Source organism: Odontesthes bonariensis, chromosome 10 (genome assembly GCF_027942865.1).
Source record: "Odontesthes bonariensis isolate fOdoBon6 chromosome 10, fOdoBon6.hap1, whole genome shotgun sequence".
Taxonomy (NCBI): Eukaryota; Metazoa; Chordata; class Actinopteri; order Atheriniformes; family Atherinopsidae; genus Odontesthes; species Odontesthes bonariensis.
Window position 1 is genome coordinate 15781549 of NC_134515.1, and position 21597 is coordinate 15803145.

A 21597-nucleotide genomic window follows, 5' to 3' on the forward strand; every position below is an offset into this window, starting at 1 on the left:
GCTTAACAGCACAGTATGAAAAACTCCACAACATGACACAAAAAACACACCTAACTGTCAGGGGGCTCAACTGACTCAACGATTCTAGGCAATATGGGCCTCCATATTTGGTGATGTTTGTCTACTTGCAAAGGTTTTTTTCTTTTTCTTTCTTTTTTTTTTTTTTTAACTGAAGCGCAGCTTGAATTGGCCAATCAGAGTGGGTAGCTGGATGCAGCCCCCGGCAACTTGTTAATAATGTTTGTATGTTGCCCTTGGAAATTGAAAATAAGTGTCATGAGACTGTAACGGTCACAAGTATATAAGAGGGAATACAGTACAATGTGCTCACTTTTGACTGTTTCCATGGAAACTATATAATCTAATGGAAAGGAAGAGAGGAGCTCTTGGTGAACAAATCCGGGAAATGTTTCATATTTTCATTTTTTTTTATTGAAACAGTATGAACAAAAACACCGCAATTAAATAAAAGGTTTGAATGAATCAGATGGCACAAATTAAAGACCTACAAGTAACGTCATATGGCAAAGCAGTAGGGAGGAAACGAGTATATCGTTGCAAACATTTGCAGTGTCTAAAGCCAGTTCATTAAACATTACACCATTCATTCAGTGCACATATTAAATACTTTTATAAAGCAAGCAGGGGTAAGCAGAGACTTCATCATTTGTACAGCCATTTAGCACACTTACAATTGCAAAAATAGCAAAAAGGGCATTTCTTCCTAACACTTTGCACTAAAACTAAGTGCAGCTGTAAAATGTAATCCTGTGTGTGCAATATGGGGTTAAGGACTGGATGGCTGATCTGGTAACAATTAACAGAAGAACTAGGAATACATTGTCATGAAAATGCTATTATCATGTCTAACAACCACTGGTAGTCAGAAAGCCAGAAGTCATCCAAGTAGTTGTTTTTTGGAATGGGTGGCAGTTAAAAAAGTACAGTCAAGTCACATTATTAATGCACTTCAAAACTTAAACTACTAGCAGGAGAATACCTGGGAGAGTGGCACAAACCCTTCTGCTAAATTTCACAGATATGTATTAGGGTGTTTATATGTCAGTGTTAATGTGGGCAGAATGTCACGTTACTATTGCAAATGAGGGTGCCTTTTCTTTTCTTGTAGCCCCTCAGAGCATACGAGTGTTGTCGGGACAACTTCTGCACACTGTGCTTCATTCAGTTGGCCGAATGAGAAACTGTTTTAACTGGTGCTCAGGGATGTTTAAGCCACAACAATAGCCTATGCTTACCTGCACATACTATTTACTCCATAATATCAAATGCTAGCCTATGCAACTGCAACAAATGAAAAAAGTCATTAGCTGTATACTATGTAGTGCCCTTGCGTTGTATATACAAACATCCTGTGGAATTTGTCAGTATTTCCTGCTTACTAACCCCATCCTTCTTGTGTATTTGATACATTTTTGCTTTGTCAGTATTTCCCATTCATATGCTTTTTTTCTCCAACTTAAACATTAACATCTGTCACTTCATCATTCTAAAGGGGATAAATTTTCCCCTTGATGTCAGATTATCTACTCCTTTATTCAACAAAATGCATTTGAAAAGCCCTAAAATTCCTTGAAACATGCTGCTTTCACCTTGTTGGTTTCTCTTCAAGGGAATAAGGGATGCCAGCAGCTCCTCTGGATCAGGGAGGTAGCAGGGGGCGTGAGGATGTTGGCTCATTAACCCCTCATCTCACATACAATACAGTACATGCAGTATATACATTAACACACACAAATCTCCCTCCTCCTCTTTGTTTGACATCAGTTCAGAGTCCTGGTTAGATTAGTTTAGTTCTGGTGCTTATTTTCAATCAAAATTGACGTCACAGTTCAGTAGTTCAGATTTTCCAGAACTTTGCGCGCTCTTGCTGCTTGGTTGGCTTTTTTCTCAGGGGCTGTGGGAGGAAAACAGATAGCCAGTCAGTTATTTCATCAGAAGAAAATTTTAAATTTGTGTTACTTTAAAGATAATCGGTGGACTTATTATGTGTTATTTACAGTAACTGCTCCCCTTTAGGGCATATTGATGTAAAAAAATAAAAAATAAAAAGCTGATTTTTAGATTTATTTAAGAGATTAAATATAAAGAACCATTGACAAAAAGGAGACAATGTAAGGTTTATGTAAGCTTTTAGACTACATTTTCCTTTTTAGTATTGCTTAACAGCAAGAATTCAAGACATATTACATTTATTATTTAATACACGAAAAAATGAGAGAAAATCTTAGTTCCTGAAATTACAAAAACAGAACCCGCTGACTGTGGTTTGCTGCCCCACTTCCAACAAACACAAACCCTTTATTTCCAGGGATCAAATCAAGTGGTTAATATAGAACCAGTTTACCTGATGACCATCAGCCATGTAGACTGATACTGAGTCAATAAACAGAATAATTCTGAGGCCAACGAAAGCCACTTGTCACCATGAATGACTGTTTGTTCTCCCAGAAACATGGGACTGTGTGTCAGTTAATGGAGCAACAACCACCAGGATTTGTCAGTAGTGTTTTTGGGGTAGAGGACATCTGTTAGACGTCTATAAAAGAAAGTGGGCAAAGGGTTAAAACGATTAGAAGAAAGTATCAAATAGAGAAATTTACAGAAACCACAACGCTGTCTTTTTTGGCACGTTTTTTGCTCTTGGCAGACCTGTGACACAAAAAACATTCACCAACATTATTATTATCAATCATCGTGGTCTCATAGGGGAGGGTAAGATCTGTGGGATCTGCACCCAAATATGTTCAACACCTTGAAAACATTTCCGTCTGAAATGCAGCATTGATTTTGTTTCAATATTTAAAGTAATTTCATCACACAAAACAAACAAAAATAGTTCCAGTACATCACTGATTGTGTTCATTCATTGGTGGATGTGTCTGTAACGACTAAAAGCTGATGCATCGTGGCTCCACATTTGGAAGAAAGAGGCGATGACTTCCGTGCACAACATTAATGTAATATTAACATGCTTTCAAGCATTTGTTGTGTATAATGTAAATCTACATGGAGAGGTTAGATACTTACGAGTATTTGCCCATCCTTCTCACCACTGCAATCACTATGGCGATGATGATGACCATGGCTAACAAGGCGCCAATCACAATGCCGATTATCTGACCAGAGCTGAGGCCGTCTGTAAGACAAATACTGATCAATTATTTTAAAACTTATGTGTCTTTAAAGAACACCAGCTTGATTTTAATATTACTGTCTAAAAAAAAGCACTGCAAGTACTATTTGGTCCATTATCACACTTCAAATAGTCATATCTGAAGACATGCAGGGCTGATGTGTGTCTTTTGAAGTATTTATGGCACTTCCAAAACAAAACAAAATGTATTGATCTCACAAACCTTTGCATTACATGAATGTTTTGTATGCTCTGACCTCAAATTGACCATTTACACTGTTTCCAGCATCCATCCTGCACAATCCTTACCTTCCGTTTCATCAACAATAATTGCTGCATCTCCCTCTGCCTTCTCAGTTGCGGTTGCCTCAGTTTGGACCTCAGGCTCTGCTGGATCAGTGGATACTGCAGTGTCCACAGCAGGAGCTGGAGTGTCCACAGCAGGAGCTGCAGTGTCCACAGCCGGAGCTGCAGTGTCCAAAGCCGGAGCTGCAGTGTCCACAGCAGGAGCTGCGGTCTCGATGAGAGGAGCTTCGGTTATGACAGCAGGAGTTTGGGTGAAAATGGGCTCTGATTCTGCTGCAGTAGTAGCAGCAGCAGGGACCTCCGTCTCAGTTAAAGGCTCTTTAGAAGTGAAGACTGGTGGATGTGCCTCTGTTACAACTGCAGGGACCGCTTGGGGTTCGGTAGGAGCAGCACCAGTGACAACAGCATCTTCTTCAGCCGCAGTACCTTTTGGGGAGATTACTGAATCTTCCTGAGTGGCAGCAGCTTCTGCGGGGAGTGCTGTGGGGCCTGGGAAGAGCAATTACAAGAAAGATCACAAGTGGGTTTAATGCTAATGCTAGTTAATGCTTTTCTCTCTCTTATCTTTTCTCACCCCAACTAGCTGAGACAGACTGTCAGACTGTCTTTCTGTCTGAGGATTTTTGCTGGACTTTTTACTCCCCACTGTTGTTGCTGGTTTCCTCACTAGATTGTGTGGATGTTCATAAAGCACTTTGTAACATTTGATGAAATTTGTCCTTTTGACAAGATAATTTGTTAACTGTATTCGTATATTTGGTTCTGGAAACTTCACAGAAATACAAAAGGAAAATGAATAAGAATTTTATATGATAGTAGCAACCCAGTAGAGCAAACTGTTCCATTGTTCTGCCCCTCTCTTCTCCACATGGGTGCAAAATTATCATGGCAGCATGTACACCCCACTCAGTGACCTCACAAAACGTACATCCTCCCTCCACCCTGCCATCCTGTCTTTAGGTCTGAGTATGTGTGTACTGGAATGCCACATCCTCTGCCTCATTTCCTGTGGAGAGAGCTGATGTGAAATGAGAGCAGGGGAAGGTTTGTTAACTCTCAGTCACTTAATTTGGTCAGTTATCGGAAGGCGGAGCTGCAGGGACAACGCCTGAATACATGAGAAAGACACAGGAAAGAATATATATATATATATATATTCTTTTTATTTCAACAATCTTATTCTTATTAATAAGAATAATAAGAGCTTATTTTTTTGCAAAAAGACATAATGTGCCAAATCTGTCACATATCAGTCAATCTCAAACTTATTTGACATTCAACACCAAAATACAGGCTTTTTCAGTGTGTAGAAGCCTATCCATACTTGAAGTAAAATGGAGGCTCCCATTTTGTCCCAACTGTATGAGGACATGTATTTATCCTTGTGTCTTTCATCAAGGTCTGGACTATGAACCAGCCTGAATTCAACCTAATCATTTCCCTCTAATAACCCACTCTCTGTTTTCCAATGTTCAACATCCTTCCAGCCACAACTGAAAGTTTAGCCTGGACAACACTCCTTCAAAATTAAGGAGGTAGACTTCAGCGTGGCACCAAAATTACAGTCTGTAATCAACTTTCCACTGACAAAAAGTTGGCCTTAAAATCATTGCTGCTCTTTGGAAAAGTAAAATCTCCTCATCTACCTCAAGATTTTCTTTCTGCAGCACAAAAAAGGGAGCCTTCTAAACTTATCTGCTGACATCATGCTCTCTCCATCTCTGCTTTATCCAGCTCCTCTAAATACTTGGAATAATACAGAATACTTTACGAGGGCAAAAATAACTCTGAATGGGCTGTGTTCATTAGCAACAGGCGGAGTAAATATAACAAAACATTTGTTCCCACTGTGGCCGGGTACTGAGGGGGGTTTTCAGACCGTTTGTTTGGAACGTCTGTAAGCGATGATAAAATGGTCTGCGCTTCACAGAGTATAGCTGCACACTATGTGTAATCACCCCCTTAACCTCCACTAACAATTGTTTCATTATGTGTACAGTTCCCACAATTAGCTCAGAGTAGTATTTCCTTCCCACAGAGCAAACCCTCAGCTAAAACAGCCGCAGTAGTGAGTAACACTGTTGTGGCCTACATCCCTTCCCTTCTCTTTTCCTTTTAATCTACTTTTGACCGGCCTTGCTCTCCATGACTGTGCCACTCCCTGAGGATAGGTTTGTTGCTGCTTAAACCTTTGAGCAGACTGAATCCCAAAAGGGATTGAGGCAAATCTCTGAGAGTTTGGTGTGATTCAAAACTGAGAAACTGGGGAGGAACTGCCCCTTATCCCTAATGCAACACAACTTCCCAGCGAACACAGTCCATCTCTGCTTAAAGAAGGATGTGAAGGGGATAATACTGTGTGCGTGTGTGTCTGCATTAATCCTCAGGGGGATCGGAGCAGAGTGTTGGGCCAAGAACTGGACCCCCAAAGCTGGGTAAGGATTTCTACAACCTCACACCTTGACACTTTTTCATGCATAAAACCCTTTGAAAACCAGGGGATAGAATGGAAACTTGACACAAAGAAGTGCATCACTGCAGAGATTTTTTTCCTTTCTCTGAGAGGTGTTTGTCTCAGTATGCCTTGGTCCTATTTCCAAAATGTAAGTGGTGCACTGTCATTTTACCCCTGATTACATCCCTTTGACTACACACGCTCACCCACTTCCATTTTAATATCAAGCATGCCTTAAACATCATCTAACTGCCTGAAGTGTTCGCAAAATACCACTAAGTTCATTTTACATGCATTTATGTGTGCATTTCTTTTTATAAAACAGTGTATTTCACAAGTCAGTGTAAACATTGACATAAAGCAAGCCGTCTTACGGTAAAAACGAGTTCACGGATAAACAGGACAAAAAAGGTATTGAAAGTAATGTGAATACTAATGGAGCACCATCATTTGTGACTACAAATTACTTTGTTTTTGTAATTCCCCTGAAAAAGCATTAACTGATGAGGATAAACAGGAAGGAAATGGTGAAGTAAAAGGCAGGCAGGCAGGCAAATGGCTAAGTGAAAAGTGAGAGGTGGTGAAAAAGCTGTAAGAGACACGGAGGCACCCCTGTGGGGCTTCTCTCCTGCCTGACATAAATAAAACCTCTACAGAGAATCGGGGAGTAAGGGAGGTACACAAAAAAATACAACGTGAGACAGGAAAGGAGGGAGTCACTGCTTCAATCCTCCCATATGATCCCAATCAGCTGCCACTGACGGTCTCTGTTTTTGTGTCTGTGTGTGTACTAATTCAGTCCTGTGTAGGAGGGAAAGACGATGTGAGATGAGTGTTTGTGTCCACCTTAGCAGCTCAGGAATGTTTTCATGACGCTGAAGGAGGGAAATTAGAGAAATACAGGCACCCTGCCCATCTCACAGCACTAACACGAGCTGCCGTATTGCGTACCCTCCCCCGCTAATCCAGTAAGAGTCATCTCTAAAGATACAGGGCAGTGCCCTGTCACGCTCATGAGGGATTTTAAATAAGATACCGGTCAGGGTGGAATATTCTCAGCCAGTCTTATCACAAAGGCGGCACAATGAGTGTCTACGCTCATATAGGAACTGATGTTTTCTCCTTCTGGTTTAGATAACGTGGACATGCAGCAGGTTCCATCTGGACTCCATCAACAGGGGCAGGAACTGGCACCAGATCAAGTGGGCTCTCATTCTCAGGCCTTACTGGTCTGATCACATTCTGGCAATGTAATGAATCAGAACAGGGATGACTAAACATTTAACTACCATCTTCGTTCCCTGCTTAACTGTTCTCTTCATTTTGTCCTAAGCAACTATAAAATGCAGATAAAAACACAAAGCACTGGCTGCCACAAAATTATCAAGCAAGCCTCTGATGTATTTCTAAACTTGGTGACCTTCGACTCCCACACCATGAAACATCCACCCAGTTGTATAAGTGTTCTTTTGCCAGCAGCTCTGCTTTTTTTTTTTTTTTTTTTTTCATATTTTCTTCCGTGCCATGTCTCACGTAGGTGCTACCGATATGAGACATTTGTGTTCATACTCACGGAAGAGGCCAAAGAAAATCGCAATAGGCAGGTTACAGCCTTGGTTCTGATATAGTTTTTAAGGCCTCTTATGTATAACAGAAACTGCTTCAGTCTCAGGTTGGTGGGACTAAAACAGTATTACTCTACTTTTCCTTAGACAGATGTTCCTTTCTGCTAGCGGAAATATTTGGAAGTATGACTGTGCGTTTTTTTTTTTTCCCCTCCTCAAAATGAGACGTGAGAAGAAGTTGTTCCTCATGTTCCCTCTTTACTGGCATGTGCCTCATATTTGGAGTATGAGCGCAACATGTGAGTAATTTCTAAGAGTGGGCATGGACAAAGGGCATTGACCTCCTCCTTCAGCGGCCAGATGTGACGGGGATGTTATTGGCCCAGCAAGGCAGACAAAACTCATTAAGAGGGAGACCAGGGTGTGGTGGGGTGAGGAGGGGGGAGTTGTGGGGCGTAGCAGTGAGAGCGAGGGCTTTTACAGGATTCGGACGGTTTCCTGGTTAAGGGAGCAGATGAGATGACGTTAAAAGTCCCCACTTGTGAGGTTTGGATGAGGCCTGAGTGACTTTCTTTGTTTCTACTCTCTTTTGTAAAGGGTTTGGAGCAGGATTTAGAATCCCTCTGAGAGTGTAAGTACTTTCTTTTCCAAGTAAACACCAACGGAAATGGTCCAGGCATGTTCACTAGTGATCGTTGTTGTTCAAAAACAGACTCATCCCCTCTCTGTTTTCCCAGAGTCTACACCAACTGTCTCCAGGGGTCAGACTCATCCACTTGGAACGGGGGGAGTAGGGGGCAGATAACTGGAGAAAGGCGGAGGGCTCTTGAGTGACAGGGCGAGAGGCAGGAGAGGGGGATTTTAAGTGGGAAAGCTTGACACCCCACCAAAGATGGGTAAACGCCAAGGGGTGGCGCGCTGCACAGTTTAACAACATACGGGAAAGGGTGGGGCACCTCTTAAAGCTCTTCATGTCTCCTGCTCCTCTCTCATCCGTATGACTCTCTTAAATATAGAGACTCTCACTATTAATACACACACGCAAACCCGCACAGCCCTGCCCTACAGTTCCCTCTGGTCTCAGCCACACACCCATATACCCCACCTCTCTTAAGCCAGTGCTGGCTACTTCCTCTGGGCAAACAGAGCTGGTGAAGGCGAGGGAAGGGAGGGAAAACTTTTATACTGTGAAAGAGACAGAAGATGAAGGTACAAAGTTAAACCAGAGAGAATAAGGGGTAAAATGAGAGGGGGCAGAGGAAAGGCTTTTGGATAAATGTGCACGGTGTACGTTACAGTTTACAGCCACCCCACACCCCCCTCCCTCCTTTCCTGCTTATGAGCACTCTGTTGGGAGGCTTCCAAAGGATATTCCTTTCTTCTCTTTGGCAGTGCCAAGAGTTTACAGACACGAGGCAGCAGAGCTCCTGCTATTACATCATATTTTTCCCTCAAGGTTGCAAATCAGACTTTTCCTCCTGTCTAGTGCTCCGAAGGAGGTAACAGTGTGAAAACAAGTGTGGGAAAAAAAAAAAAAAAAAAAAGACAGGAGAGGTGATCTGATAGATCAGCATTGAGTAGCAATTTAAGTGCTTCCTCTTTGTCAAATGAACACTTTTGCCCAAATTTCTGCCATTTCATCAGTGATTTTTTTCAGCTGAGGAGGAAAGTGGGGGTTAAACTCCAACCAGCAGTTGCCCAATACACTTTTGAAGGATTTTTCAGTAAAACACATTACAAGAAGTTGTTTAAACATTTCAACATAAAAAAATATTTTTAAAAATCATATGAACTTTTTTATGGAAACAGATATAAAAATGCCTCCATTTTAATTCACCCTCCTGAGTGTCATTGTTCAATCAGCACGGATTAAAGCAGACAAAGAGTGGTGTAGTGAGGGCACATGGAGGCAGAGAGGGGGACACATTGTGCTAACAGCAGGACAGTGATAAAAACTCCACTTACTTGCACGTGTGAAAGCACAGAACGGGCCAACCAGGGCCAACAGGAGCAGCAGCTGAACTTTCATTGTGGTGAAAACTCTTCTCCAGTCTTCAGTCCTGTCAGAAAGTTTCAGGACTCCCTCGGGGCAAAGAGCACGACACTGGAGACCTCGCACACGCTGCCGTGCACACTCCAGACACGGGAGGGAGAAATTGAGAGACCCAGAAAAAAGGGCAAGAATGAAAATGAAGTCTTTGAACAAAGTTTGGAAAAAGCGCTGAGATTCAAGTAACTTTGCGGAGGTGAGGATGGATGGGGCAGAGCAAAGAAAACGAGTGGCAGAAGGATGTGGAGAGGACAAGAGAAAAGAGAAGAGCTCTGGCTACTTTGAGGAAGTGTAGGGAGAGGGAGGGAATGGCACACAGCAAGAGAGAGAAAAGAGGGTGCGTTTGAGTGACTGAGCATGGAGAAGGGGGGCTGGTACTGGTGGGCTGGGCGGGCTGGGGAGTGAGGGGCAGGTTGGCCTGGGAGAAAGGCTCCTCTGGATAGGGGCAGCAAGGTGGTTTCAGCCCTTGCGGTCCAGCCCTGTTCAAGGCGCGCTTTCCTCTTGGAGAACCCTGCAATATCAGCAGCATGCACACACTTGAACACAGATAAGTAGTTGGCTTACTTATCAGGACAAGACAAGGTTTTAAACTGAAACTGGCCAGCTTCCACAGTTAGAAACAAAGATCTGCTTTCTGAATGAATGGAGAGAGCTTTGGGGTTGTCTCAAATAAACCTTAATCACAGAGGTAAAAGCCAACTAAGTGCCTGCAGCAGAGCTTTACTTCATGTTTACATCCTGTAACAGCGCTTGACTGTTTATAAAATCAAACGGTGATTGAAACAAGGATCTGCAAGGCAGCTGCGTTGCCCTTCGAAAACATTACATATGTCCTCCCAAATAAAAGTTTCAGGATGAATGTGGTTGACAGACAGTAGCAAGAGTTTGGAGCTTTTAAAATCAGTGAAAATGAGCTGTAAATATAGTTAGAACACAGTGTGACTTTCACACACGCAAGCACATGTGGTCTGCTGAGTTTATGTGCCATAGAAGACAAACAAACTGTTACTTGGCACTAGGCTGACACCTGTTGGACAACAAGCTAACCTGGAGGCGAAGCGGCACAAAGCTGAGGTAGAAAAAACTAAACTTAAGAGACTCTTTTAGCTCAGTTTTGGCTTAAGTATGAGATGTTAACTGCCCTCCAAGTGCCTTATCGATTCAGAACCAACTCAGCGGCTTGTCCAGCATCACAAAAAGTGTTTTAGAGAACTGTGAAATCCAACATGCAAACAGCTGATACAATAAAAGCAGCAGATGCAGAGATAGTGCAGTAAAAATGGTCCATGACATTTTAATAAACACTTAAACAGATTTTAACCTTTAAACTGCCATACACAGAATATTTATGACACACAAAATGCCAATGTCAGCTTCTTTTGAATCACGTATTTACAATATACTGAAAGTATGTACATGATGCATCTCCTGAAGGACAAATAACAAAAAAAATACCATCTCCATTTGCAACTTTCCTTTTTTTCTTTTTTTTTTATCAGTCTCTGTTTTTCATCAGCAAAAGGAGGAGTAACATACTGTTATTTACAAGGACATCAACGCACAAACATAGAAGATATACATATGCTGGTCACTGTAATGCAGCATTGAATGGTAATAAGGACCCCCCCACCCAACAATGAGACTTTGTTCAGTGACCATCTGAATAGTCACTGAGTTCCTCCAACTCAAACAGCACTTTAAGGTCCTATATTTCACTGTGGGAAATATGAGCGCTTAAAGTGTTGATACAAACAAATAGTTTTTTGTTTGTTCTGCTTTTTTTTTATGCTTAAGGAAATCAGAGACAACTACACGCACTTGTACACACAGACAAAATTAACATCACAGTGAACAAAACAAAGTTAAGCATTTTTGTCTTTACTCCCATAATCTTTTTTTTTTTTTTTTATATGTTTTCAAACAAAGAAACAAAAAAGTTCACAATTTTCTTTTATTTCTTTCATACACTAGATGCTATCCAGCTTGTGCAAAAATTGCTCGTCTTCCTCCGAAACGAGGCATCTTGATATCGAGACCAACCTTCTCTGTCTGGTCAGAAATGATATGCACTTTACCCCAAAAGTTACAGAAGCTGAAGAAACTAAACGGCATCTCATAAATCTGAGGTCTAATGTTAACGAAGTCCAAGTCTGGCCTGCATCTTGTTTTCATCATAACAAGCGGCTGTTGTTTGAGCTGCTGAAAAGCTTCTTCTACAGTATTTTGTATTATTTAGCTTATAGATCTGACAAATAAAGATTTGAACCCTTTCGATGACAGTCACAGGGATGCTCGCCGTTAGCCAACGGGATCTGAACACTGACAGCACCACATGACACACAGTTAACCTCACATATAGATGCAAATGGCAGAGATGTGAAGATGTATGTGAACATTCCACCCTGAGAGCATGACACTGTGGACTGGAGCACACACAAGATTATGGCATTTAAGTAATAAAACAGATTGAAAAAAAAGAGTTTGTGTTCATTGTGACAGAACAAAGATCAGGAAAGAAGAGACTGTGGCACTCGTGTCATTTTTCAGAAAATGAAGCAAAATGATGCCCGTTTTTAACCAGCAGGCGGTGCTATCATCACAGATAGATATTATCAATGCTTTCTTCTTTCTAACTTTAGTTAAGTTTAGTTAAGTTCCACAGCAGCTTTGTGAAGCAATAGAGAAAAGAGATTGTTTTAAGGAAGAAAAGCAGAAACATTTGGGAATTCCTGGTGTGTGTGAAAGGAAATGTGATTTATCTGCAGGGAGTTTGGAGTATTCAGTTCATCTCACACACAGGTGGTGAGACTCTGCAGACGAAGGACACAAGCTGTAGCAGGAAACACATTTTAGAAAAAAAGAAAACACTTCACAGACAAATTGACAACACTTTGGCGACTTGTAACCCTGTTGGCACGGAGGACAAAACATTGTGTTTCCATCTTGGCTGCGTCCCACACAGCATAAATCTGTCCCATATCTACTTTTATAATGATTGTCTTTAGGCTCATCAGCTGCTTGTATTAGAAAAAAAAAAAGGCTAGCATGATTTAAAAGGAAAAAAAAAACACTTTCCATTTCATTCTGTTGGATTGTCGTCTGTTTCTTCAAGCAGGTGAATGGAGCAGGTTGGCCCCTTCCATCACATTTATATTGTCGCACATCATCTCTGCCGCTCCATTTTGTTTCAAGTACATTGTCTAGTCTCTCTATTTGACTGACGGCTTGGTTTAGACGATGGAGTCCCAGTCGAAATCATCCTGGATATCGTCGGCAGCGAGCATGCGCCTCACTTGAAAGTGTCCTGGAGGCAGCGCGTGTTGTTGCTGCTGCTGCTGCTGGCTAAGCTGGCTGTGATGACCTGCATGTGAAAGAAGATAGGAGACTACTTCAGTCATTGTAACAAGTCAGAAGTAGTAAGTAGACAACTGGTTTCATGTATTAGAGCATTGTGAAAATCATCTGATGGTCACAAGGTCTTACAATGAGGTAAGTACAACCTCAGATCAACACTAACACCTGGTAAATATTTATTGGACTCTACATGGCTGTGTGGTGGTTAGTTCTGTTGCCTTACAGGAGTGAGGACTAGACTTGGCATGTTCTGCTCGTGTATGCATGAGAGTTAAAAAAATATGCAGGTTAATAGGCGACTCTAAATTTACCCTGAGTGTGCATGGCTGTTTGTGTCATCTGTCTCCTACATAGTGTCTAGCCCGCTTTTTGCCCGCCGGCAGCTGAAATACGCTCTAGTATTAGAATTAGATAAAGCGGGTAGGGAAATGGATGGATGGATGGATGGATTTTATTTTGGAAAGGAATTAGAAGGGTAGGTCAAATTCACTTGATTAAATGATACAAAAAATAAGTGTGACCAGCTCCATTAAAGCAGAAGTTTTAGCAGTTGGCTGCTCTGGAGCATTCGGATGTGTGACCACAATGCCCTGGAGGAAAGACATGCAATGATCTTAGAGAAGCAATTGTTGCTGCACATCAGTCTGGGAAGACTTATGAGGCCATTTCCAAACAAGCTGGAGTTCATCATTCTACATTGAAGCCCTTTTTACACTGTCTGAAAAAAAAAAAAAAAAAAAAAAACTGCTAACACGCACAAACATCTGGCTCTTGAGTGCAATGGGAAAGTCTTTAATTGCCATTCAGTTCTGAGTCAAATGACTATAACAGATGTTTTTTTCTTTGGACTCCAGTCCGGCTTGGCATCAGTCAGAACAGTCAGACCCGGGTGTACGCTCACATTTTCACTGAGGATGCTGCACTAGGGGATACAAAAATGAGCACAGCTCACATTTTCTTTACAGAACGCATGTCTTCTGACCGTAACATCTCACACGGTGATTATAAAACTGACTGCAACAACTCACGCACAAAAAGAGAGGAGATTGAACATTTTTTATACATACTACTCTTGATCTTAGTTTTCTTCTTTTTTTTTTCAATCTGTCGTCAAAATGGCTGGAAAACTATGTGGATGTGTGGTGCTGACATCCACTGTCCAGTCAAAAGTAGTATTTAGACTGATCATCTCAGAGTCGTGATTATCAGAAAACACAGCCCGCACAATTCTGAAGTATAAAGTTGCAAAGTTGTATCTGGAAACAAACAAGACTTCTAGAACAATGTCCAGACCTCAACCTGACTGAAATGCTGTGGCAGAGCTGTGCATAAATGAATGCTGCACACATCAATAAATTACAGCAACGTTGAAAAGAGGAGTGGGCCAAAATTCCTCCACAACGTGTGAGAGACTGATAACACTTGCATCATTGCACTTTGGTTTAGTTTTATGTCATGTGTTAATCATATGAGGTTGCAACACCAATATTTTCATACCTGATGAGGACTAGATCATTTTTTTTATTACAGTATGTCCTGGTATCAGTGGCAGCTGGTGTTTACTAAAGATTATGAAGAACAAAAGGATGAAGCCGAATGCTAGGGTGGTCAGTGGGCGTTGGAGGAAACCTTTCAAAACTAAAGCTGGAAATTTCAACTTGTGTTGAAATAAATGGACAGATTGAGACTTAACATTTATATTCGACTAACCTGACTGAGAGGCATGGTTTTAAAAAAAGCTTTCACTGACTTCTGACTGACCGGCAGTGAGTAAAAGGACTTTTACTCACTGCTTGCCGGCTCTGTGGGCACCCTCATCCACCAAGTGATAAATGGACTGTACTTGTATAGCGCTTTTCTAGTCTAGCTGACCACTCAAAGTGCTTTTAACACCACGTCACATTCACCCATTCACTCATACAGCACGTCTTAGTCTATACAGCTACACAGTGCTTCCTACTACATTCACACACAATCTTGCACTGATGGATGCATCGGTAGGCGACGTGGGGTTCAGACTGTTCTTCCTCCTTCCTACTGAGCAACGGCCGCCCCGATCTATTCTAATATTGTCATGCATATTCAAACTAACTGCAGCCCTGATATGATCTTTGGATTTTTCATGCATTCTGGCAGAGTAGTAAAAATGACGTATGTCACGAAAGCCCGCTTTTACGCACCTGTTCCTATCTGGTGCTCTGTTACTAAAGATCAGACAATGCCAGCTAAACAGTCAGTAAGCACCCTGTTAGCCACTGATGGATCTGGTGCCAGTCCTGCCAAAAACCCAGACCCGATTTTCAGGAAAAAATATATCTGAGACTTTGGTCTATCTTCTCTTTTATACTGACTGTTTTCATGAAAGCTCAAAGAATGTGAAGAGATCCTGTCGACCACACTGACATTGGCATGATAAGCTAGCCTGACAACTGCTAACACCTACTCAGAAACCTAAAGGATGTCGGGCGATGATAGCCCTGATATTTGTCATCTCTGCTGTCAATCATGTTCACATGACGCAAAGAGATACACACAGATGGCAAAGCTGTGCTTCAAAACCTTGGACAAAAGGCAGTTTCTACCAATCTCAAAAGGCAGATTATACAAACTGAGATCTATGGAGGGGCGAAGCACAAACGCTGCTGTGCTCAAGGTCCAATTTAAACACTGGTCGGTGGGGGTCACCGGTTGTGCAGCTTGTTTTTACTGTTCATCTACAGAGGAATAAAAGTAACAGATACACATAGATTGAATCTGTGTTCACATTTTTCGCTTTTGTGAATCTTATCGAGCACTACTTCATCTGCTTAAATGGACGAGCTGCCCCTGCCTGCTATGTAGAACATTTAAAACTGAGAAAAGGTGTAAACAAAGCAGGGTTAAAAATGTAATCAATTAGTACTTTTCCCAAACAAAATGTTACACAGTTAGCAATACTGATGGGAATAAATTCTTTTTTTTTTTTTGATGGGGTAGCCTACCAATTTTATAATGGTTGCTACTTCTCCGCCTGAGAAAACAGTTGTGTGATGTCTTCTGTGGCTACAGACTGGAGGATATCTTGACTTATGGGAAATGTAGGAACCTGTGGTTTTTTTTTCTTTTGAAATATAAAGAGACTAATAAAATCTTTAATAGTTTGCTCAATCATTCTGTTGCAAGTCTGCCAACTTAAAACATTTTTTTTGTCTTTTCAATGCTGAGAATAAAACCATCAAAGCCACGTCTAGAGCAAAGTTAGCTTGGTTCATACCTGCCTGGATAGACAGTAATTCACATTCAAAAGAATTTGCAGACATTTTCTACAAGGAAACATTTGATGCTTTTTGATACTGTTCCCATTAATAAAGGTGGTATACGTATGCAAACGTATCTGCCCATTCATTCATTAATCACTTGAAAAAAACAAAATATGTAATGTTGTTCTCGGGAAAGGTAACTGGCATTGCAAAAATCATTTGTTGTAGGAATTTTACTCTTCCACCAGTTTGACATCAGCTGGCTGGATGCTTTGACCTCTCATCCATTTAAAATGCGTTCAGCTGTAAGATTTTTAAAGGCGTTCTTGAATGCACAGCCTGTTTCAAATTACTTTCGCAATATTTTAATGCGATATAAATCTGGGTTTTGACTTGACTGCTCCATAGACCTCCAATTTTTTTTGGTTTGGGCCGTTACTTTGTTGATTTTTGAGTGTCTTAAGAATGATTATCTTGTTGAAAGGTACACTTTCAAATCAATTAACATTTCCAACAGATGGCGCCACACTTCATTTAGGCACTTTCTAATGTGATGCAGTACTCATAGCTGAACCTGTGACCAAGTCCCTGAGACAGCTCAGCAACTCTAAACTATGAAGTTTCTATCACCAAGCTGTCTTTGATTGGTGCTGAACATGCATGACTGATTCAATCAGAATCATTTCTAAAAGCCCTTCTTCATGAAACTGATCTCTTTTTTATTAGATTTTTGAAAAATGAGCATATTATGCTATTTTTGCTGTTGAAAAAAACATCGCTACATTCTTATGAATTTCCACCACCTTCTTTGACATGTTTGGAGACTGACGGAGGCGTCACCTGTCATGTTGGGAGCCGTGTTGCTCATGGGGGGCATGTGAGGATATCCTGGTGGGCCCATCAAAGAAGAAATGTTCTGTCTCGAGTCAATGTACATGTTCCCTGTGGGAGAACAGACAAAAGGGCAATGACAAACTGTCAGATTAGCAGCCTGACTTTCACACATTTGTCTTGCAGAACATGAGCTGTTATCATGAGCAAACAGAATTTCACTGCCACCTCATGCTAAGCCTGATAAATCGTACAGAATCTGTTGTCGCTCAGAGGATTCCCCGCTGGGGAAACATCCTCCGTGCCCTCACATTTTTCTTACAGTTGCCTTGAAACTGACAACATCAATAATTCTATTGTAAATATATAATGGACTGACAATGAGCGGAGATTTAGTAATTTAGCTTCAAGGCACTGAGCTCCAGCCTCTGTCACAGCGAGCAAGAGCAGAAATGGCCCAGAGCACATCTCTAAATGCTCAGTGTTGAGGGTAAAAATGACTGAAGTATCTTAATAGTTGGAGATGTATTTTCTTTACCAGATTTCTTGGGGAATTTTATTAGATTTGTCTGACTGCTGACTTCCAAGTGAAATAAAAAATATAATTTTGTTGCTTATCAAATTTAAGAAAATAGGACTTGAATATGTTGTTTGGGAAATCATATTAGAGATTTGGACATTTATTTTTTATTATTTTTGTTTAATCTTCTTTTGTGTTGTTTGCTTTTCCCCATCTTTCATTGCCTTCCTCCTTACTTTCTATATCTTAAACTGATTTAAAAGCAAAAACAAAGCATGACAAAGGCAATATCAGCCAAACTAATAGCTTCACTGCTGAGACATGGATGAACTTGCCATCTAAAAAGGTTGCATTCTTATTCTCAAGGAGTAATTCATACTGCGATGCTGTAAAACGCTGCCATGTGAACATACCCGTGCCGATGTGTTGGTTGTGTTGGCCATGGTGACTGTGGTGACTGTGCTTTGGGTGCAAGGCTCCATGCGGCTGAGCGGGGTGCTGTGGCGCTGATGGGGGGAGTTGGACCTGAGCTTGTTGGTGGGTGGTGCCCTGAGGGGGGATGACCCCCGTGGCTGTGAAGAACTGGTTAATCGAGGAACACAAGTCTGCCATCTGGGTGGGATCCAGAGACCAGTTATTGAGTTCGGCCTGCCGCATGCTCTCCTTTAGACCTTACAGACACAAGAACCAAGGACAGATTGTAACAGTTGCTCACTGAACTGCTTATATCTTTTAAATATTCACATCAAGAAAATGTACTCAATATGTAACATAATTCGCCTTAAAGGGGAAGTTTGGTTTTTGGAAAGTCGGCGTCCTTAGGAAAATATTTAGATTACTGGAGATCCGCGTATATCCATATAACAGGAGGGAACAGGGCATAGATAATACAGCCTTAAATAAGGCACTATCTGTCTTTATTTCACCAATACTCTAAGCCGAATGAATGACTGAACGCATACTATTGCACTGTTAGCTCATAGCTGAAGCTTTCTACACACGTATCTAATGGGATGACGCACGCAGCTGCAGCACAGCTTCACCAAACTGTTAGCGGTGAGTAGAAGAACATATTTTAAGCCAGAAATAAGGTCCAGGTTTTAAATAAACAAACTTCCCCTTTAAGGGGCTCAAAAATGAGACAGCACAGTTTCACCCTTGACCCACCAAATAAGATCATTTCCAGTTGTTTTCTGGGTCTGCTCTACAACTACAATCCAGATGTTGTGCATCACTATATTCATATTACACACTTGGACAGATAAAATAACATGAGGCCAACATGACCACTTATTCTAAGTACAGAGCACAGTAAGATATATATTAGCATATCTATATCAAACCCATTCAATGCTAAACTCCATTTTTATGTGTGCATACCCTTTAGTCTTTACTTAGTTGAAGCACCTATTGCAGTTTTACAGCTTCAAGTCTTCTAGGGAATGTTGTTACACACCAAGGTTTAGGGCTTTTCTGCCATTCTTCTCAACAGATCCTCTCAAGTCAGGCTTTGTCAGGTTGGATGTCACCTGTGAGTGCACAACCATTTTTACATCTCTCCTTATGTTTTCGATTACATTATGTTGAAGTGGCTTCCCACACTAAAAGGACTTTCAGTTAGCAGTGCCTTTGCCACATCAGCTTTATCTTGGCTGTGTGCTGAGGTTTGTTGTCCTGTTAAAGAGTGAATTTTTATGGCCAGTCTGAGGCTCTGAGCATTTTAGAGAAAGTGGGAAGATTTCCCCTTTTTAAATTTGCTCTGTTTAGCATTTTGTGATGTCACAAAACATCCCAACATTATGACGCAGCCACCACCAGGCCTTCACTGTTCGGAGGGTTTGGCTAGATGTTTGGTTTCCTTCAAATAAACATCTCAGACTTGCTTTCATATGACCAAAGAATCTTGTATATCAGTGTTTGACAGTACTGTAAGCTTTTTCGTTTTAAAAACTCAGAGGAGGCTGTCATGTGTCTAACTGTAGACAAAGCCCAGACTGGTGGAGTGCAGCAGCGATGGCTCTCTCGTTTTCACAGGGTAACAGGGAGCTTAGCCAGACTAACATTGAGGTTCCTCCTCACCTCTCTCCAACACCACTCTACCACAAATTCTTAATTTGGATGGGGTCCTGGTTCTTCCAAAACCTTGTCAGTTGATTGTCAAGATTGACGGAGTTCACTATGCTCTTGCAAATCTTCAATACATCAGAAATATACAATATACATCATCTCTGCGATATGCACAGGTGTGTGCCTTTCCAAATCATATCCAGTCAACAGGATTTAACAAAGCTGCACTCCAATCAAAGCTAGAGAAACATCTAACGGATAACAGAGAAATAAGAGATGCCTGAATTAAATTTCAGAGGTTACAGCAATATCTCTGGATACATATATTCAGAAATGAGACCCAGTGTTCATCTACAACAACCTATTACACATCATTGTGCTGTTACAGTCAAAGAATGCCACTATTTTTCCACTTGATTGCGAAACACCGAGCATTCCTGAAATCCCACCTGTCACATGTACTGCATACATCACATTGAACTAAACGCTAAACCTAAAAAAACTTCCTGTCTGTATTTATTTCTGACACAAATAAACTCAGCCAAGAAAACGCAGTTTAATATTTTCCCCTCATCAGATCCATACACCTCGCGTTTGGTGGTGACTCAAACAAAAGAATCTGTCCGTGCTTTTCAGAGCAAGCCAGAAAAGGTGGGGGTGGCGTTACGGCGTTGTGAGGGAGGTCAAGCTTTGAAGAGAGGCAGCGAGCCAGAAGCAGCCTGTGTCTTAGAGGACCAGCCTTCTTCATCAATCGTGTGCGGATGTTGTCAGCTCTGTGCGCTGACCGTGATAACGGGCTGTTACAGAGCCGGGACCTAATTGGATTATTCGCATCATACCATTGGGAGGGTGTGAGAGAGCCTGCGTATGCGTGCGAGAGACAGAGAGGCAACCTCTCTGATGCAGGATAATGACTTTTATTAGGCCAGTACAATTACAATACTAAGTATTATGATATTTTGCCTCAAGGGTGAGGGTATATGAAAGCACAGAGAGGATCACGATGGTTTAATCAAAGCAACTGATCGGCATCATAAGCATTTCATCAGTTTTCTCAGCTTACCGCAGCAGACAGCTTTATCTTTATCAGATAATCACAGTGATGAAACTGGGGCTCTTAGCATGTGTGTGCTACCTTGAAATGGGGAGAGGTCTACATCAGCCCAGTTGTAGCTGGTAGCAATGCGGCAGCTCTCTTTCAGCCAGTCCAGGTTGGGGTACCAGTCGGACGACATGCCTGAAACAAAGCACAAACACCTCCTCAGAAAATCATTTCAAAGGCATCTCAGAAGGTGGTGCAATAACGTAATGCAATCTATGAGAAACCCTATTCCCAAGCCCAAGAGGAGATGAAAACAGGGCATTCGCAAATTGCTTTTAAATATGAGCTTTCTTTGTTCAAAACGGCTCCACATATGAAAAGAGCGAATGACCCTGCCACATACAGTATGACCATGTGCCCGAAAGGCTTAAAAGCATTAATGGAAGTACTTTCAACATCTGGCGCCGTGAAGTACTGAAGAATTATTTGTTTTTGATTTAATATGATATGCGTGAAGCATGTTTTAATCTATGGTTTTAATTAGTGCTGTCAAATGAATAAGATTTTTATCACAATAAATTGCACGAATGTGTACATGAGCGTAAAAAAGGTTCAGGTTTTTTAATCTGCTGAAATTTTATCCAAACGAAAGATTTTCCAGTCACAAATAGGTTCCATACAGACGTATTTTTATGATTGGGTGAGCGTTGCCCTTGGTGGTTTTGTGTGTAACTTTTATAGGAAGTGAGTGTGAGGGAGTCGTACTCAACACAGCAGTGAAGAACCTGGCTGCAGCTGAGATGACAGATAATCACATATGAATGGTCCTAATGGGTCTATGTTCCAGGGTAAAAGTTGTGCCACTGTTCTACATCAATTTCTTGAAAACTCGTTCCAAGTTCTTCACACAGAAATAAGTCAACAGGCTACATGCAAATTAGAATTTGGATGAGAATAGGTGACTCATAGTGCATAACTAATTTACAAACTAAAACCACTGTGAAAATATGCTAA

General features: G+C 41.3%; 2 protein-coding genes across 3 annotated transcripts in view; both read right to left on the reverse strand.

The window, feature by feature from the left end:
* Window positions 1–409: 409 nt before the first annotated feature.
* Window positions 410–9885, reverse strand: pdpn (podoplanin). Of its 2 annotated transcripts, XM_075476464.1 has the most exons (5): window positions 9446–9885; window positions 3464–3949; window positions 3049–3157; window positions 2622–2670; window positions 410–1915 (listed from the first exon to the last, which is right to left on the reverse strand). In XM_075476464.1, exons 1-5 carry the CDS (start codon window positions 9507–9509, stop codon window positions 1859–1861), a joined length of 765 nt encoding a protein of 254 aa, XP_075332579.1. In that variant the 5' UTR covers window positions 9510–9885; the 3' UTR covers window positions 410–1858. The 2 variants fall into 2 exon arrangements, with proteins under 2 accessions (XP_075332579.1, XP_075332580.1); XM_075476465.1 differs by lacking the exon at window positions 2622–2670 and having other exon boundaries at window positions 9446–9883.
* A 2291-nt stretch (window positions 9886–12176) lies between these two features.
* The window catches only part of LOC142390766 (forkhead box protein J3-like), a 78706-nt gene continuing 69285 nt past the window's right edge, over window positions 12177–21597 (reverse strand). The window contains exons 10-13 of the mRNA XM_075476466.1: window positions 20677–20778; window positions 17888–18145; window positions 16964–17065; window positions 12177–12891 (exon numbers count right to left, since the gene is read on the reverse strand). Of these exons, the coding sequence (XP_075332581.1) occupies window positions 12761–12891; window positions 16964–17065; window positions 17888–18145; window positions 20677–20778 (593 nt within the window). The 3' untranslated portion in view covers window positions 12177–12760. The remainder of the gene's footprint in view (window positions 12892–16963; window positions 17066–17887; window positions 18146–20676; window positions 20779–21597) is intronic.

Excerpts from the sequence above, each read along its gene's own strand:
- pdpn (XM_075476464.1), bottom strand. The coding sequence starts at position 9,509 with ATGAAAGTTCAGCTGCTGCTCCTGTTGGCCCTGGTTGGCCCGTTCTGT. Across the intron at positions 3,158-3,463 it reads TATTGTTGATGAAACGGAAG|ACGGCCTCAGCTCTGGTCAG; the intron begins GTAAGGATTGTG and ends TTTGTCTTACAG. Across the intron at positions 1,916-2,621 it reads AAGACAGCGTTGTGGTTTCT|CCCCTGAGAAAAAAGCCAAC; the intron begins GTAAATTTCTCT and ends TTCCTCCCACAG.